Source organism: Fukomys damarensis, unplaced genomic scaffold (assembly GCF_012274545.1).
Source record: "Fukomys damarensis isolate Sample0158 unplaced genomic scaffold, DMR_v1.0_HiC HiC_scaffold_15, whole genome shotgun sequence".
Taxonomy (NCBI): domain Eukaryota; kingdom Metazoa; phylum Chordata; class Mammalia; order Rodentia; family Bathyergidae; genus Fukomys; species Fukomys damarensis.
The window spans coordinates 6,335,549-6,353,796 of NW_022900927.1; the positions used below are offsets into that span (position 1 = coordinate 6,335,549).

General features: G+C 50.9%; 2 protein-coding genes and 2 long non-coding RNA genes across 14 annotated transcripts in view; 2 read left to right on the forward strand and 2 right to left on the reverse strand.

Moving 5' to 3' along the window:
* LOC104872167 overlaps positions 1-3,161 on the reverse strand; it is a 10,841-nt gene extending 7,680 nt beyond the window's left edge. For both annotated transcript variants that reach the window (XR_783081.3, XR_004517236.1), the window contains exons 1-2: positions 2,814-3,161; positions 2,581-2,708 (exon numbers count right to left, since the gene is read on the reverse strand). This is a non-coding gene — a long non-coding RNA (uncharacterized LOC104872167). The remainder of the gene's footprint in view (positions 1-2,580; positions 2,709-2,813) is intronic.
* Col2a1 (collagen type II alpha 1 chain) overlaps positions 1-5,963 on the forward strand; it is a 29,337-nt gene extending 23,374 nt beyond the window's left edge. For 2 of the 3 annotated variants that reach the window (XM_010638321.2, XM_033763567.1), the window contains exons 41-54: positions 327-380; positions 532-693; positions 823-930; positions 1,141-1,248; positions 1,576-1,629; positions 1,772-1,879; positions 2,095-2,148; positions 2,252-2,359; positions 2,660-2,713; positions 3,079-3,186; positions 3,466-3,754; positions 4,098-4,285; positions 4,610-4,852; positions 5,398-5,963. In XM_010638321.2, coding sequence (XP_010636623.1) covers positions 327-380; positions 532-693; positions 823-930; positions 1,141-1,248; positions 1,576-1,629; positions 1,772-1,879; positions 2,095-2,148; positions 2,252-2,359; positions 2,660-2,713; positions 3,079-3,186; positions 3,466-3,754; positions 4,098-4,285; positions 4,610-4,852; positions 5,398-5,544 — 1,785 coding nt within the window. In that variant the 3' untranslated portion in view covers positions 5,545-5,963. Of the gene's footprint in view, positions 1-326; positions 381-531; positions 694-822; positions 931-1,140; positions 1,249-1,575; positions 1,630-1,771; positions 1,880-2,094; positions 2,149-2,251; positions 2,360-2,659; positions 2,714-3,078; positions 3,187-3,465; positions 3,755-4,097; positions 4,286-4,609; positions 4,853-5,397 lie in introns of those variants that run through there. The other variant, XM_033763568.1, reaches the window with a different exon arrangement.
* A 4,453-nt stretch (positions 5,964-10,416) lies between these two features.
* Positions 10,417-15,961, reverse strand: Tmem106c (transmembrane protein 106C). Of its 8 annotated transcripts, none has more exons than XM_010638323.2 (8): positions 15,862-15,961; positions 15,104-15,381; positions 14,160-14,223; positions 13,010-13,169; positions 12,782-12,922; positions 12,201-12,250; positions 11,677-11,730; positions 10,417-10,930 (listed from the first exon to the last, which is right to left on the reverse strand). In XM_010638323.2, exons 2-8 carry the CDS (start codon positions 15,288-15,290, stop codon positions 10,834-10,836), a joined length of 753 nt encoding a protein of 250 aa, XP_010636625.1. In that variant the 5' UTR covers positions 15,291-15,381; positions 15,862-15,961; the 3' UTR covers positions 10,417-10,833. The 8 variants fall into 8 exon arrangements, with proteins under 8 accessions (XP_010636625.1, XP_010636630.1, XP_010636629.1 ...); XM_010638328.2 differs by having other exon boundaries at positions 15,104-15,318; positions 15,862-15,951; XM_010638327.2 differs by having other exon boundaries at positions 15,104-15,318; positions 15,789-15,865.
* A 691-nt stretch (positions 15,962-16,652) lies between these two features.
* The window catches only part of LOC104872171, a 50,317-nt gene continuing 48,721 nt past the window's right edge, over positions 16,653-18,248 (forward strand). Inside the window, exon 1 of the long non-coding RNA XR_783082.2 lies at positions 16,653-16,753. This is a non-coding gene — a long non-coding RNA (uncharacterized LOC104872171). The remainder of the gene's footprint in view (positions 16,754-18,248) is intronic.

An 18,248-nucleotide genomic window follows, 5' to 3' on the forward strand; every position in this document is an offset into this window, starting at 1 on the left:
CCCCTCCTCCTTCTCCTCCCCTCTCAGTCCTGTTCATGCCCAGCCTAAGCCCATTCCTTGCCTGGTGAAGCAAGAGCATCTCTCTGCTGGCTCAGTCATCCTGGAAGTTCCCAGCTCTCGCCTGGCTGCCCATGTACCCTGTGGGTGGGAGGTACCTGACTCCATGGTCCAGAGGGGATCTTTCTCCCTTTCTAGCTCCCCTCGTGCTGATTTACAGCCCCCTGTTGCTGCGACACCCCCTTTGCCCCTCCCCTGGCCCCTGCTGGTTTGATTCTTGGCCCTCCTGAGGGCCCGAGGTATTCAGAAGCTGTCCTCTCCTCACATAGGGAGCCACTGGATTCCCTGGAGCTGCTGGCCGCGTCGGACCCCCAGGCTCCAATGTAAGAGTCACTGTGGCTGGGTTGGGGTGTCCAGCTGCCCTTAGTGTGGGACAGTGAAGTCCCCATAGGGGAGCTGCTTCCTTGAGGCCAAAGTGGCAGCCTGGTGGGGAAGGGAGAGACAAGTTTTCACTCCTTCATTTGTTCCTCTTAGGGCAACCCTGGACCCCCCGGTCCCCCTGGTCCTTCTGGAAAAGATGGTCCCAAAGGTGCTCGAGGAGACAGTGGTCCCGCCGGCCGAGCTGGTGACCCTGGCCTCCAAGGTCCTGCAGGACCCCCTGGCGAGAAGGGAGATCCTGGAGATGATGGTCCCTCTGTAAGTCCTTGCCAGGCTTGTGCCAAGGTCCCTAGTGCATGGTTGTGAGGCAGGAGGTTGTAGGGGCTGTGGGATGGGGAAGAGCACTGCAGTTCTGTCAGCTCTCCTCTCCTGCCCCTCCTCTCCTAGGGTGCCGATGGTCCTCCGGGGCCCCAGGGTTTGGCTGGTCAGAGAGGCATCGTTGGTCTGCCCGGACAACGTGGTGAGAGAGGATTCCCAGGCCTGCCTGGCCCATCGGTGAGTGACAGGTGCTCCTCCTTCTAACCCAGCTGGACAGCGTCTGCTGCTGCAGTGGCCAGCCTTGGCAGGAACCTCGCAACCCATGTCTCTCACCTACCCCACACTCTCAGAACTGTCTCTTCACCAGGCCTGTCCCCTGAGAGAGGTTGTGGAACCCACAGGGGTGTCCAGGGTGTGCACTCATGGTCTTTATCTCTGTCCCAACAGGGCGAACCTGGCAAGCAGGGTGCACCTGGCTCATCTGGAGACAGAGGCCCTCCTGGCCCTGTGGGGCCTCCTGGCCTGACTGGTCCTGCAGGTGAACCTGGACGAGAGGTGAGTGGGGAATCCCCTTGGTGCGATCCTGACTAGGGAGAGGGCCCAGTGCATCTCTGCCCCAGGCCAGCCAAGTCGCAGGACCATGGAGAAAGGGATGGCATGTGAGCTGATAGGCCCAAGAGCCTAGTGCCGTGGGAGGCCACGGTGGGGAGACAGCACAGCAGCATAGACATTGCACACAGGGAAAAAGGAGGGCAAAAGCTTTGGCTCCAAAGTGCTAGATGAACAGAAGAGAACAGGCCTGGGCTTCGGAGGAGAATAAGAGGGTGAGGTAGGGCAGGGCAGGGAGCAGCTCTAACCATATTCTTGTTTCTCTTTGTCCAGGGAAGCCCTGGCGCTGATGGGCCCCCGGGCAGAGATGGCGCAGCTGGAGTCAAGGTGAGTATCTTGGGTCCCTGTGTGCACCGGACCTTAAAGGTCAGCCAAGCGGGCAGGCGGGCATTAACACTGTCTGTCTAGAAGGAACTCCTGTCCTCTTCTGGAATGTTCTGTCCTGAGCCTGAGGTCTGTCCCCTGACAGGGTGATCGCGGGGAGGCTGGTGCTGTGGGTGCTCCCGGAGCCCCTGGGCCTCCTGGCTCTCCTGGCCCCTCTGGCCCAACTGGCAAGCAAGGAGACAGAGGAGAAGCTGTGAGTATCCTAGATTCAGTAGGAGCTGCTGGTGAGGTGGTAGCCATGTGAGCGTGGAGCACTGCCAGGATTGACCTCCCCTGCGCAGTCCTTGGGTCCGGCGGTCTCTGGACTCCGGGCAGCCATCTCCGTGCTCAGCCCAGAGTCAGGTGTAGAGGGCTGTCCCTGTCCCTCACATTGCTCTTTCTTCATGTCACTCGCACTCTTTCCTTCAGGGTGCACAAGGCCCCATGGGACCTGCAGGACCAGCTGGAGCCCGAGGAATCGCGGTGAGTATCAGAGTATCCTGTGCTGCCCAGAGGGGCAGGCTTAGGTCAAGCAGGGCTCTTGCTGGCCCTTATCTGCTCTAATCCATGTCCGTCTTATTCCCAGGGCCCTCAAGGCCCCCGAGGTGACAAAGGAGAAGCTGGAGAGGCTGGAGAGAGGGGAGTGAAGGGACACCGAGGCTTCACTGGCCTTCAGGGTCTGCCCGGCCCTCCTGTGAGTGTTGCTGTCTGAGTGGTGCTGCCCAAAGCCTCATGCTGCTCAGAGCCCACCTGTGCTTTGTCCGCTGCCCAGGCAGCTCAGGGTCACTGACAGAAACCCCCTGGGCTGCCTCAGGGTGGAGAGGGAAGAGGAGGAGGAGGAAGAGGAAGAGGAGGAGGAGGAGGAGGAAGAGGAGGAGGAGGAGGAGGAGGAAAGGGGATGGGAGGGACACACACCTGCTTTCCACCTCCCCAGGTAGGCGGTTTTATGTGTTTGTCTGTGCTGATCTCTGCCTTTTGCTGCTTTCTTCCGCAGGGTCCTTCTGGAGACCAAGGTGCTTCAGGTCCTGCTGGTCCCTCTGGCCCTAGAGTAAGTGAGCTGGAGTGAGAGGGTGGGGTGAGCCCTCCCAGAGGGGTGGGAGTTCTGAAGGGGAGGGGACACTGCTGCCTCCCAGGTACCCAGAAGGTACCTAGAGAGAGGTAGAGCCAGTTTTCTGGGAGGAGTATGAGGCCACCTCTACACATCAGCCTCCAATGGCAGGATTTTGTAGACGGGAACTCAGGAGGGTGGGAGAGCCATGAAAGGAGCCTGCTGGTCCTAGGCCAAACAGAGACCAATTTCAGGCACTGTGGCTCAGCAGTGTCCCCGTCCCATCAGGGTGGCCACCTGACCAGCCATGCTACCTGCTAGCCTCTGCTCCTATCTTATTACCTTTTCTTTCTCCTGGCCTGTAGGGTCCCCCTGGCCCCGTTGGTCCCTCTGGCAAAGATGGTGCTAATGGAATCCCTGGCCCCATTGGGCCTCCTGGTCCCCGCGGTCGCTCAGGCGAAACTGGCCCTGCTGTAAGTGTCCTGACTCCATCCCCGCTGTCTGAGGTGTCCCCAGAATCTCTCTGGCGCTTGGGACCTCTGTGGAGGTGTGGGCCTACAGCTCATGGTGATGGTGTACTTTATCCCGAGGTCTCCTCAGAGGCAGGGGATGAGGAGGAACTGGGAGATGCTATGGTTTGCCTGGTCCTGGGGACTGGGAAGAGGATACTCTAGTACACTGTAGGAGCTGGGGATAGACATAGGAGGAGCTCCTCCCCATGGTTCATGCCTGACCTCTGCTTCCTGCTGCAGGGTCCTCCTGGAAATCCTGGACCCCCTGGCCCTCCAGGTCCCCCTGGCCCTGGCATCGACATGTCGGCCTTTGCTGGCCTAGGCCAGAGAGAGAAGGGCCCCGACCCCCTGCAGTACATGCGGGCTGACCAGGCGGCCGGTACCCTGAGACAGCATGATGTAGAAGTTGATGCCACGCTCAAGTCTCTCAACAACCAGATTGAGAACATCCGCAGCCCCGAGGGCTCTCGCAAGAACCCCGCTCGCACCTGCCGGGACTTGAAACTCTGCCACCCTGAGTGGAAAAGCGGTGAGCCTGGAGGACAGGGTCCCCCCCCCCAGAGATGGCATGGCTGCCTTCAGCAGCAAGGTGAAGGTGCCACTTAGCACAGGGCAGGAAAGTTCTAGCAGATAGCTGCTTCCCTATCTCACCTGTCCTGCCACAGCAGCAGTGACTGGGCAGGGGGTGTCCATCCCCTGGGGGGCACTTCTCAGTCCCTTTTTACCTGTGTTCTTCCCGATCTCCTGGGCCCTGTGTCCTTTGTCTTCCTTCTCCTTTCTGAACCTCAGTCTCCCTGCAGGCCCTCTGTCTCCGAGTCAGCCTGGCCCCTGTGGGACTTTGAGCCTGATGGGGCACTGCTCTTTCTGTGCAGGAGACTACTGGATTGACCCCAATCAGGGGTGCACCTTGGACGCCATGAAGGTCTTCTGTAACATGGAGACAGGTGAGACCTGTGTCTACCCCAGCCCTGCCAATGTGCCCAAGAAAAACTGGTGGAGCAGCAAGACCAAGGAGAAGAAGCACATCTGGTTTGGAGAAACCATCAATGGTGGCTTCCATGTGAGTATCTGGGTGCTTCAGGCCCAAGTTGGCTTTTCAGTCTTCGTTTTTTCTCTCCATGGGTGTTTTTAGTATCTCCCCCAATTCTCCACCAGCTTTTCTTTGGTCCTGAGAGGAAGGAAAGAGGAGGAAGAGTTTTGTTCCTCATTTAGAGTCGGAAAAGAGGTTCTCTGAGATTGTTCTACTCCCCGGAGGCAAAACTACCCATTCCCTGCTGCCCAAGCAGCCCCTCGACTCCTGAGCCCTGAACTGTGGGCTCTCCTGAAGCCCTGGACCCTAGTGAGTGCTGCACCAGGCCTCACAGCTGCCTCTCTACCCCCACAGTTCAGCTATGGAGATGACAACCTGGCTCCCAACACTGCCAACATCCAGATGACCTTCCTACGCCTGCTGTCCACGGAGGGCTTCCAGAACATCACCTACCACTGCAAGAACAGCATTGCCTACTTGGACGAAGTAGCTGGCAACCTCAAGAAGGCCCTGCTCCTCCAGGGCTCCAATGATGTGGAGATACGGGCTGAGGGCAATAGCAGGTTCACATACACTGCCCTGAAGGATGGCTGCACGGTGAGTGGAGCACCAGTGAGAAGAGCTGCCCAGGGTAGGGTAGGTTGGAATAGGGCCGAGGGTTGGCCTGCAGCAGGTTTCCTGTCCTAAAGTGACAGGATCATCAGCAGTGCGAGTTTGAGGAGTTATGTTGAGAAGACAAGCTGAGTGACAGGTGAGGGAGAGGTACATGTTGTTCAGTCAGCTTGTCCGCTCCCTGGCTTAGAGGAAATAAAGCCCTGCCTGGTCCTCAGTGACTCTTGTAGATGAGTAACTTGTGACATAATATGAATGGGCACACGCATTCCAAAATAAACACATATTGAGGAAGGGCTCATAGATGAGGAGCCCACTGTGAGGGTGAAGAGGGTAGGGGATAGGTTGTGGGAGGGGGGCTCTGCCGAGAATAGGAGTTGAAGAGGAGAGGGCTTGAGCAAGTCAAGAAGAGGTCTGGGGTACTCACAAAGGTGGTTGACACTTTGTGGTTGCTTAGTTTGGGGGTCCTGGGAAGCTGGCACTGGACTGCAAGGCATCTACTGAACAGCATCTCCTCTCTTTCTCCCTAGAAACACACTGGTAAGTGGGGCAAGACTGTCATCGAGTACCGGTCACAGAAGACCTCACGCCTCCCCATCATTGATATTGCACCCATGGACATAGGAGGGCCCGAGCAGGAATTTGGCGTGGAGATAGGGCCTGTCTGCTTCTTGTAAAAACCTGAACCCAGAAACAACACAATCGATTACAAACCCAAAGGACCCAAGTACTTTCCAATCCCAGTCACTCTAGGATTCTGCACTGAATGGCTGACCTGACCTGATGTCCATTCATCCCACCCTCTCACAGTTTGGACTGTTCTCCCTTCTCTTTCTAAGAGACCTGAACTGGGCAGACTGCAAAATAAAATCTCGGTGTTCTATTTATTTATTGTCTTCCTGTAAGACCTTTGGGTCAAGGCAGAGGCAGGAAACTAACTGGTATGAGTCAAACGTCCCTTGAGTGACTGCCCCCAGCCCAGGCAAGAAGGCTCTCCCTGCAGATACTGGACGCAGGAACTGTGTGTCCTACACAATGGTGCTATTCTGTGTCAAACACCTCTGTATTTTTTAAAATGTCAATTGATATTAAAAACAAAAAAAATTATTGGAAAGTATACATTGGTTTGTGTTTTGTTCTTGAGTTTCTACTCTGTTAATTCTTGATTTTGTGCGAATGCCCAAATGGGGTCCTAGGTCCTTCTTCTGGTGACTTTTCAACCACTAGTGAGGACACTAAAGTCACACTGCCTAGTTTAGTGACCTCATACACACAGACTTAGCTCTCCTATAACACTTGACCAGGCATGGAACCCAGCGGTGAACTGGGGTCAGAAACCAAGTATATTTATTAGTCAGCTTCCTGTTGCTACAATGAAGGACCTGACTATGAAGTAAAGAAGGCTTTCTTTGGCTGACAGTTCTGGAGGTTTCAGTCCAAGGTCAAGCATTCCTCAGGCTGCCATCATGGCAGTCCCTAGAGCAGTCCATTCTCACATCATGAGCCAGGAAGCAGGGAGTGACAGGAGGCCAGGGTCCCACAGAGGCCCACACTGTCCTCTGAAAGGATGGGATCAGTGACCTTTCCACAAGACCCTACCTCTCGTGGTTTTCACCACCTCCAAATAGCATCAACCTAGGGGCCAAGCCTTTAACACATGACCTTTGAGGGACACTCTCCATATTCAACCGTAGTATAGGATTTGGGAAGGGAGGCACACCTAGGGATGGCCTTGCTATGGGGAGCAAACACTGATCTCAGCTTTACAGCAGATAGTGTAAGAGGCAGGATGCCCTGCAGGGGTGGGGGTGAGACCGGTGCAGGCCATATCCTGCTGGGTGAGAAACACGCGGAGGAAAGGTGAGGTGGAGGGAGGGTGATTTCGTCAGGAACCGTGAGAAGTGTACATAAGTAATCTGGGGGATCATTTCCTCTTTCTATAAGACTTCTAGGTCAAGGACAGGAGGGAGAGTTAACCCCTGCCCCTCTTACCTTCTCATTTCTTTCTCACTCTTTCATTTCCTGGGTCTGCATTTAAGCCTCCCACAGACCTCTGATCACCAGACTTACAAATGAACAGCCCTCCTTTTCCTTGCCACCAGTTGTCCCTTCCGATGCTTTGGGTACGTGTGGCAGAAATGAACAAGTCGTGCCCTTTTACCTGAGAGGGCCTTGGTGGTGGCGCCACGTGAAAGGGACAGGTGTCTGGAAAGCAACCAGAATCATAATGGCAGAATAGCATAACACGGATTCCAAAAGATACCTGCCCTTGCTGATAAACCAGAGCCATGAGTTCTTTGCCCCTTCCTCCCATCCCTCCCTCCCTCCTCTAGATTAAGACTGAAAGTTTCTGAATTAAAGAAATAAAAATAAACAAAACACAATTTTGTTGGATTTGTTTGCATTGAAACTCAACTCATGTACATTCAGTTGAATGAAGTGTATCTTACCATGACTAACTCATGGCGAAAGAAAGGAGTAAAATGATACAACAATTTTGTAAACAAAGACTAACTAGCTCGTAATTAAAAACAAACAAGGCCTCCATCTACCAAGAGCACTAATGAGGGTAAGGGGAGAGAGGTGAGAGATGCAGATGCTTAGAGGCCCTGAACGCTGTGAGGAGCTGTAAGGCTGAGCTGATATTCCAACCCTCCAGCCCCATTCTGCTGCCTTGCTTACCCTGCCCACTTGGAATAAAGTTGTTCAGTAGATGGTGGCCATGCTCTTAGACCTCTAGAAGAGAAACCCATGGGGATCCCGGTGATTCTGGCAGCCTACCCTTTTCCCGCACCTAGTAAAACCTAGAGATACTAGCAACTGCTCCACAGAGAGTGGAGGAGACAAACAGCAGGAGGAGCTCGTGGGGCAGGGGCTGCGGGTGGAACAGGAGGCTCTGTGTCTGCCTGTGTCTGTGGTCAGGGCCAAACGCACTGGTCTGGCTGCCCACTCCTACTGCTCCTGTGTCCAGCCCAGCCTGAACACCAGAATCACTGCTGATTCCCCTTCCCCGAGGCCCCGGGAAGGACAGAAGTTCTCTCCAGCCATAGTACCTGTCAGACAGATTCCCGAATGAGCAGATGGAACAGACAGAGCCAGCTCACTGACGGGGAAGGCTTGGTCAGGTCACTTTTCCTGTCGTGAGCTTCCTGCTCTCTATGAAAGTGGCACCAGAAGGCTTTGGATTGGGATCCAGCTGTTTGAGCACAAGCGAAGAATTACTTTCAAGCCCCTTGGGTCCTGGGTAAATCATGCAACAACTTCTGACACGGTGTTCCTTTTTGTTTGTGGTGCTGGGGGTTGAACATAGAGTCTCTGCACTGAGCTGCATCCCCAGCCCTTTAAAAATATTTATATTGCAACAGGGTCTCACTAAGTTGTCTAGGCTAGGCTTTAACGTGTGATTCTCCTGCCTCAGCCTCCTAGAGTGCTGGGATTGCAGGTGTGTGCCACCACACTTGACCTAGTGTTTCTTTCTAAGTTAAGGGACACAGAAACTTAGAGGAGTGCTGACAAAGTAATAAGACTTTTACTTATAGGGGAAAAGAATGATTACTCTGCCTAATAACAAAAACATCTGGGACACAAACTGATTCATGCAAAGCTTTTAACAAATAGCTCAGTAATAGCTTAATGATTTGTTCCATACTTTGGGCTAGCATCCCTGGAATAGTTAACCCACAGATCTTGGGAGTCCGGCTGTGGGGCAACCAGGGCTGCAGCAAAGTTGGTGAAAGTAAACTGCAGCCTACAGTGGCCTGGCCAGTGTAAAAGTTTGCAGTGGAGTCACAAACTTCTAGCTAAGTCTCTGCACAGAATGCATCAGAAATTGCAATTTTTGGTACTTGGTGGATGTTCAATAAATACATGGAATGAGTATGCATATAAATGGAGATTTCTGTATGCTGTAAGTCTTTGGCCAAGTGACCCAATATAAATAGTTTAAAATAAAAGAAGAGGTCACACTGCAGGTCAAGCTTTCACAACAGAGAAGCTATCAGTCACAGGGCCTCACCTCCAGGAAACACTCTGCAAACTTTTTTTTTTTTTGAGACAAGATCTCATTACGTAGTTCAGGCTAGGCTTGAATTCACTATGTAGCCCAGGCTGGTCTACAACTCACAGCGATCCTCCTGCCTCAGACTCCTGAGTTCTGGGATTACAGGTGTGCACCACCACACCCGGCCACTCTGCAAAGTTCCATCCACTGGTAACACAGAGGTGACAGTCGTGATGCCTGAGTCAATCACTTACCCTAAATTGGGGCTGCTGAAAGGAAATTCTGGATAGTTGTTCAAGAATTGACAGCTATCATGAGAAAACTATGCAGAGCAGCCCAAGGTACAGTGTTGGACACTAAGAATATAAGTAGATACGAGAATTGGTAATATTGAGACCCAGCTGACATGTTTAAAACTCAATTGCTGCCATTTAAATATTAACAAGATTTTAAGGTAATATCAGGAATACTACTGAAGCACATGGTCACAAAAAATTATTCAAAAGTGAGGTGTCTGTAGGAGCAGCTTTTTAAAAATTACATGGAAAAATATGGTACAGAGACCATTTGGGAAATGGGAAAACTACAGAGCAAATACAGCAGTGTATACGAATCTTTACATGTTCAGGGCGTGTTCTTGCCCTGTGCAAGTGGTGGCCGTCCCGCGTCAGCAGTGACCACTGTCACACACCTGTGCACACGCGTCAGAGTCCAGTCTGCACTGAAGCCCCATGCTCAACCCTCTGTTGTGTCACTCAACGATGCTGTCAGCCAAACAGGAAATTCAGCCTTAGCTTGAAGATTCAGAGTGTAAAGATCATCAAGGAAATACTGAAAATCAAACTAAGGAAGGAGAAAGAAACCTCACATACAACCGGCCACCAGCTGTGGCTCTGTAAGCCTCCCCTGTTGCGAGGGCAGGCACCTACCTACCTCGGCTGAGTCCTGGACCTAACCACTGAAGATTCCATGTCTGCCACCGTGCAACTGTAGCCACCCTTTGGCCAAACCGGTGCAGGCAGTTAAAGAAACTTCCAACTTAAACCACAGTCCTATCCTTCAGGATGGAAGCCAGTTTGGGAAGCCAAGATCCCTCTTCCGGTATTTTTGTCCCACCATTTCCAACCTCCAGGGGGCACTGTGTGCCCTGCTCTGGAAGAGCAACTGGGCAGCCAAGTGCCTGGAGAGGCAGGCGGAAAGTGGGTCAGTTTGCTGCAACAAGTGCTCACAGGGACAGAGACCACGGTCAGGTGTCCTTCTCTCTCTTTCCCATAGTGCATTCGGGGTTGACCCACTTGGCAGGCAACTATTCTATGGTTCCCCAGGCAATTGAAGGAGACACAAATCAATCAAAAGCAGGATTTATTTGTCTATCAAATCCCCAATCCATGTTCCAGCCAATGGATGAAGGGTAAGTCAAGGCTCACAAAGATTCTTGGTAGAAACAACTAACTTTCTACAGGAGACTCCCCCTCAAAAAAAATGCTGTCTCCTAGACATCTGGGAACAGATGAAACAAATGCATATCAAGTGGGTCCGTGCTGTCTCCTTTTGGGTGCTGCAGGGGCCCCTCCCGGTTGCCATCTCTGCCCATGAGGCACTGACTGAGCTGCAGCTGCGCTGTCTTATCTGGCTTGACCACTCAGACCCACGGTATAGCTCCACTTTATCATGCCTCAAGAAAGGCTGAGGAGACCTGAATTAAATTCTTCAAACCTTTATCAAGTGCCAACTATTTGCTGGGCACAGGCTAGGCACTGGGCAGTGATTCTACTGGCTCTGGGAAACACACATGGGGCTGGACAGACTTCCCCTAAGTGGCAGAAAGGTGTTTGTTGGGAGGTAACAGAGCCAATTCCTCCTCTGCTTCAACCACCTGGGGTCAGTGGTGAACTCTGGCCCTGCGAACAGATGCTGGGCTCTCTTCTACAGGTGCTGCCATGGAGAACCATGCTGAGAGCAGGTGCTACACAGCTGTGGAATTTGCTCCACAATCCACATAGTGATGCGTCTCCAAGGAGCTCTGGGTCATGAGGCCGATGTATGAAATCTTCACCGAAGTTCTACACAAAGGAAAACCAAGAAGAGATGAAATAAGCAAAAAATACCTGCCCAATTTCTTGCAAGTTCAGGCAACAATATCTGTGGACCCTTTTGTTTGTTTGTTTGTTTTTTTGGTACCAGGGATCGAACTTAGGACCTTGTGCTTGCAAGGCACAAGGCGGTGGAACCACTGAGCTACATCCCTGGCCAACAAATCTTGATGGTTATATAACCAGGATATCAGAAGACCTTTCCATGTCCACGGCCCCCTACAACAGAACTCTCTGGTCCAAAATGTCTACTGTGCTGAGGCTGATAAACCTCACTGTAATCCTCATACTTCAGATGTCTACAGCAGAGCCTGTCACCTACAAACAGAACAGTCATGGTCCAACATAACCCTAAAGATCCATGACTTGCAGTGACCCGGGTGGCTAACGAGTCAGTCTGGTCACATGTCTGTACTTATGCCCTGAGAAAGCTCTTCTGTTCTTCACTGGTCTCATTAGGATTCCGAAGGGATCCCTTATGTTTAATCAAACCAGACCCCATTTCATGGAGAAAATCGCATGTTCCACTGTTCACTGTGGCTTTGCAGGGCATCTGGCTACCACATCAAGGGAACCCCAAGGGTGTCCTGGGTCTGCTGTGAGAATGGGAGTCCCTCTTTGGCTACACCTCTCTGACAAAGGACTAAAAGTTCACAGGACCTGATGGTTCTGGCTCAAACACAAAGGCCATCGAGAGAGGTAAACAAGTGACATACCGCATGAAGATCACTATGTTGTGCACCAGGATACCAGGTACTGTGCAGAAGAAGCTACCAAAGAGAAAACACGGGAATGGTCAATTTTCTATAAAATAAAACAAAAAACCAAAAGAACCAGTAGAGGAGTGCTGAGCCACACTGTCAAATTACTTGGGGTGCCTTCTCTCCCCCACACCCACCCCGTTCTAGGTGACCACGTCCACTAAGTCTGAGCCACCACGAGTGTCAGTCTCATCTTTCCGCACCGACGCCCTTTTCTATCTTGTCGAGCCCATCACAGAAACACTGCAGCTTGGTGATGTTTCTAGTGGCTTAATGTTCTTTTAGAAATTCAAACACTTTTAATCACATATCAAATGACATCTTTTTCAAACAAACATAAAGACGGTCAAAGCTAAGGAAGGATCCCACAGGCCAACCAACGCTGGGACTTCAGGCAGGGCCAGGCTCCAGTCCACTGAGTATCACTCTGAATCCATTTATGTGGTGGAAAGTGCACATACAGAGAACACTGTGCTTACTAGACATAGGAAAATGGTCCTCCCATCTCAGCCTTCGCAGTAAAATTCACCTGAAAAGACACCAAGTCAACCAGGGAAGATGGGCACAGACAGCACTCTTCTCAGTAACCCACAGTCCCTAGGCCATTCTTCTACCACATACAAAACATGTCCCTAAGACTGTCCTTGATACAGTCTATGAGCCTCTAAGAAATGCTTCAGACCTCTTCCTTTTTTTTTTTTTTTGGTACCAGGGGTCCAACTCAGGACTTTGCACTTTCAAGGCAGGTAGCAGCACTACTGAGCTAAATCCCCAGCATCTTCCCATTTGAGGCTAATGGACCTCAGACTATAATACCGCCTCTTTTGGATTTGTGGAAAGTCTCTTTCTCTTACAAATTTTTTGGCTCCAAATACTTAAACGCTAGAGCTATTTCTTCCCCCTTCTCTATAACTGTTCATAATCACAATATCCATCAGGTCTTCCCCATCCAACAGTGTCTTTAGGTTCAAACAAAGAGGCACAGGAAAGAAACCCAGCTATAGCATTCCCACAGCACCCACTCTCCTACGCTACAGCAGAGCTTGGACAAACAGCATACCTGCTGCTCACTCCGAGGGGGAATGAGGGAGATATTCGTGGTCACATATGTGCCAACCACTGTGTTCATGTACTGGACCTGGCTGGACAGGCTGGTCACTGCCACAGGGTAGAAGTTGGAGTTCCTGATTTTCAGGGTGGCCTGCATCAGGGGAAGGAAACAAGTGTGTGTGTGCTGGGTCCCAGAGTGGCAGGGACACTACGCAGGAAGCAAGGCACCCAGTCTTACCGTGATGGCGAGGATTACGAGAGAGTCCTGTTTATTAAATGTGACTTTCACCACTTTGATGCCGTCATCATCCACAAGGACCGAATGTGGGAACAGGAAGAAAACCACCAGACCAGATGCCAGGAGGCACAGCAGGACAGACAGAAGAACATACTGTTTACTGCAAAAGATCCAGCACATGACAAATGAGGCAGGTGGATATCAACATCCACATTAGTCAAGATTACATGCAAAGCCAGATGAAGGGGAAAGTGAAAGCATAAAGAAACAGGAAAACAGGCAAGAAGGCATTGAGTGGGAGAAGCCTTTCTCAACCCATCTGGACACTACTCGCACCCTGTGAACAGAAGCTGAAGAAAGGAGCTACATGGACAAAGGTATTTCCTCACCTCCCAGGACACTTAACCTCCCCAGCCCCTTCCCTTACTTGGCCCTCAGAATGCATATAGCTTCAATTTTCTTTCCCCAGATTGTGATGGGGGGCAGAGAGATCCCTTTGGCAAACTGTAACCAAGGAAATGTGTTTACAAGAACAGATATAGTTTTCATAGAATTAACTGGCATTCATCCATATTAAAAATGAGGAACAAACTAAAACTTGGAAACAGCCCAGTTGCCCATCAACTGGAGACTGGATAAAGAAGATGTGGTTTTTCTATAAAATGGAGTACTACTCAGCCATAAAGAATGAGAAACTAGAGACAATTATAGCTAAGTGGATGCACATTGAGGCCATACTCTTAAGTGAAATAAATAGGACACACATGTGTAAATAACGAATAGTTTCTCTGGTGTGAAAAACTACAAGAGTAAATAAGGTTCAAATTGTGTAATTGATAATGTGAAATAGGAAGTAAAGGTCTAAAGGAGTAGGGGAAGTGGGAAGGGTAGGGAAAAGGAAAGAAGGAAAAAGAAAAAACATGAAAAAAGGAAAAAAAGGAAACAAAGTCTTTGTAAATAGGGGAGAGTGGAGAGCATGAAGGGAGGGCAGGGAGATGGAGAAACAATGAGAACCAAGACACATCATGTAAGGGTACAAGATCCCAATGGTGAATGTAACCATACTGTTTACCTAAAAAGTACCAATAACTTTAATGAAAAAAAAAATGAGGGACAGGCATAGGTATCAACAGAGGAGCAGGTAACTCACGTTCTCTGAGGGCGCAATCTCTGATCACTGTGTGGGATCAAAGCCACCAATTCATTGACTTGCTCTAGAAAAGAACCAAACATTCATTTAGTGAAGCCCACATACTGGCAGTACTTTTCTTGGTGTCTCTTACTACAGCCTGCCATGGCAAATATCCCTCCGCAATTAGGCATTTTCAAAAATACTAGTTTCGTATTACAAGTCCAAAGAAAAAGAAACAGTGCATCTATACGGAGTACCCCAAGTTATAAAATATCCCTGCAGCCAGGTCAGTGCCACAGAAGTTGAGAAATCTGGGATCTTCTTCTGGCTTTACTGCGTGGCTGTGGCAGTCATCGAACCTCTCAAAGACACTTCTACTTCACCTTTAATATGAGAATCTGCGCAAATGGTGCCTAAGGTTTCTGCGAGCACTAAACTGCAGGACTCTCCATCTAAACTGCTACAACTTTCAGAGGGCAAGTTTAGTTAATAGACAATCCCGTACCTAATCCAGCCTCCACTCCTGAGCATTTGCCCTTTCTCCTCACCTGATGTAATTTACAAACATCAGGTTAATAATTCATTCTTGTTTTCGCAATGAAGCATTCAAAATGGTCCCCCTATAAAGCTGGGCCAGTCCTTATTAGCAAGAGCGATAAACATGCCTGTCAACGAATTCCACAACACAAAGCAAACTGAAAACTCCAAATCACAGGAAGGAGAAAATAAAAATGAATACAAGCGAAAGTAAAGAAAAGAAAGGGTATCAAATACAAGGAGACCAAGAAAAGTTGTGGAATCTACCCCAGCTGATCAAGTCAGCAGAGCCGGCTCCAATTCAGTCTATGATTATAAAGACGCTGCCGCCTAGAAGAAAGCTGTTGGACGGACACAGGCACCTCTCAGGGCAACTTCAAAGTTTTGTGGGGAAAGCAATTCTTCCCTGATCATCAGATTCTCACCTGTTGGGATGTAGCCTGTCCCTTGGCAGGTGAGACAGGTGATGCTATCTCTTCCTGTGAACTCCACGTACGGAAACTGGGCGATGGCTTCTTCCTGCTCAGGATCAGCCAGGAAATCTTCCCTGTCATCTTCTTTCTTTTGCTCGCAGGAGGGAAGGTGACCAGAGGCAGAATGCTGAGACCCCATGGCTGCAATGTCCGACTTGTGTCATGTCCTAGATGGGAAGCAGCGAGCGGGCATCACTGCCCATACTTGGCCAGGACAGAAGAAATCGCTTCTACAGAAAAGCGAAAAACACAAAAATGACAAAGTGCTGTCCTGAGTGTGGGTCCAACACCTGCACAGTTTCTTTCGGGTCCCTCCGTTTACAGCTGTACTACAAACAGCGGGGGGAAGCTGGCCTGCCTTCTGCTAATCTGCCCGACTCCTCACCGTCCTGGAACGCGAGGTTCCCCTGGTCTGGCCTTACCCCTCCTTCTCCACTATTTGCAAATTCTGTGTTCTCCTCCAAACAACCTTCCCGGACAAACAAGCAACAAATTAATAACAGGATTCAGCGATCCCCATCCTCTTCCACTCCCAGCCCCGGGAGGCGGGCTCAGGTCACGCCCCCAAGCCAAAACCGACGTTCCCAGCTCCTCAAAGTCGCCCAGGAGGAGCGGATCCCAGAGTCCCCAAACCTACAGGACACGAAATCCCAGCACCTTCTCTCTGGGGCGCTCTTAAAGCCACCTGCCCTCTCCAGCGGGTTTCATACCTGCGTAAGGCCCTCCAAGCGGTGCGCAAGCGGCGCACACGCGCAGAGTGGCTCGGAAGACGCTGGCTCGCGCTTGCGCCTGCGCCTGCGCCCTCGCAACGCAGCCACCCTTCCGACGCGCAGCTGCCGCGCTCCGGTAGACGGCGGCAGAGAGCGGTCCGGCTGGCTAAATTTGCCTGTCCGCCGAAACGCTGGGAGGAGCGTGACTCTTCCAGAGCGGTCCCTCTGCAGCACAGGAAGCAGACGGCGCTGGTGGCCGAAGCCATTCTCACCCGTTCTTACCGCTTAGAGGCTCTGTAATCGCGGAAGGTGTGAAGAAGCCGATCCCCAGAACCTGACCTCGGTTCCGTGGAGGATCGGGACGTCTCACACGCCCCCTCGGTACTGTAGATGACAGTACTGCGGGAGGGTCCCCCACCGGAGGGTCCCCTAGTCCAGCGTGGGAGTCCTGCCTGCTTCTTGAAGGAACTGTTCCCAGAGCTAGGCTTTGGAACCGGAGGTGCCAACCCTGCTTCAGCCTGCGGTTGAGGTCAGCCTGCATTAGGAATGAGGCAGACGTTAAACAGGTGAAGTTATTTGGAAGAAAAGTGATACTCTGAAGTTGGCTGAATGAGGAACTCGCTTGGTAATGGAAAGTACGTCTGGCAAACAGATTCTGAGATGGGAATGAGGCGCCCTGTGCTGCACAACAGGTACTTTGCGGGGCGCGGGAAGTTGAGACGGGGTCTCACTGTGTAGTTGAGACTGACCTGGAACTCACTATGTAGCCCAGGCTGCTCTCGAACAAGTGATACTCTGAAGTTGGCTGAATGAGGAACTCGCTTGGTAATGGAAAGTACGTCTGGCAAACAGATTCTGAGATGGGAATGAGGCGCCCTGTGCTGCACAACAGGTACTTTGCGGGGCGCGGGAAGTTGAGACGGGGTCTCACTGTGTAGTTGAGACTGACCTGGAACTCACTATGTAGCCCAGGCTGCTCTCGAACTCACAGCGAACTCAATCTGCCTCAGCCTCCCGAGTGCTGAAATTACAGGCGTGCGCCACCACGCCCGGCCACAACAGGTACTTTGATTCTGAGGCTGTAGGCTCTGGTCAGGGTCCAAACACAGATGACTCCGCCCCTTCTTCTGCCTTCTGCAGTGAGATCCACTAGGGGCCCCTCTGCTCCCCATATCCTCCCCATATGAGGTAGGTCTAGGTCAGTAAGTCCGCTGTTTCCCCTCTGCTGCAGTGATTCTAATAAAGCCTCTTCTGGATGGCGTATGAGTATTTCCGTCTACTCATGATTATTGTTTCCATTAATACCAAGGGTCCCTGTCACTAACTGGCCAATGGCTGGGGCTGGTAACATTGAAGACAGCTGGCAGCCAGAGAGCAACAAACAGCAATGAAGAATAACTGGGAGCTTCTGTGTGTGGCCAAGAGTTCCCAAGGCCTGCCAGCAGCTGCTAGCTCCGATCAGCAAGGAGACCACTAACACTAAAAGAATTAATAGCTTCTGGCATTCAAAGCTCAGGGCTGTTAACACTAAAAGAGCTACATTTTGCCAGTTCATGGCTTCTATATGAACTGAGCAAAAACCCCTAGCCAGTTGATTAGCATCCTAGGAATATGAATAGGGACCCTTGCCTTTAGGGGACCCAGAAGAACAGTGCAGTGGCGGTTGTCAGCGGGTTCAAGGTCAACGTGTTGGAGTTCTATCTTACATGTGGCTAAGAAACAACGTTGGCTGGTGACAGTTTCTGCCACCTCTGTGCCGTCCTCATCCTTCTGCAGAGAATGCTGACATTCCTGCTGCAGCCTAGTGACCTGCCCAACTGCCAGCCACAGCCAGCCCACTGAGCCTTTAGTCAGAAGCAACTAGGAGCCATTGTTCCCCCTCTTCCACCTCTGGCCCACACATTCTTCCTGAAATATCAAGTTCAAAACCAGTTTATGTTCCTTATTTAAGGAAGCCTGATGTTATTGTGGCAAAGCAAATGGTCAACTGAAAATATATCCCAGCTTCTCTTGCCAATAGAAGTGACCATGTGCCACTGTTCTGGCTAATGAGAAGTTGTGTGGGACTTCCTGGGAAAGCTGCTTTAAGGGACAGAGATTCAACTGGTCCTTTGACCATCTTCCAATTTGGAATTTGGATCTGATACTGGAGTACAGCGGTCATCTTGTGGCCATGAGATAGGAAATGCACACTATGGAAAGCTGGATAGAAGAGTAAAAGAAGCCTAGTTCTTGAGCATTTGGAGCCAAGATCAGGCCCTGGGCTGCCTACTTTCTGAGTTTTCATTACATGAGAAAAATAACACCCCAATATTATAAAAGCCTGTTTGTTTGGATCCTGACAAATACACAGAGCTACTGGAGGACTGACTGCTTTAACTACATAC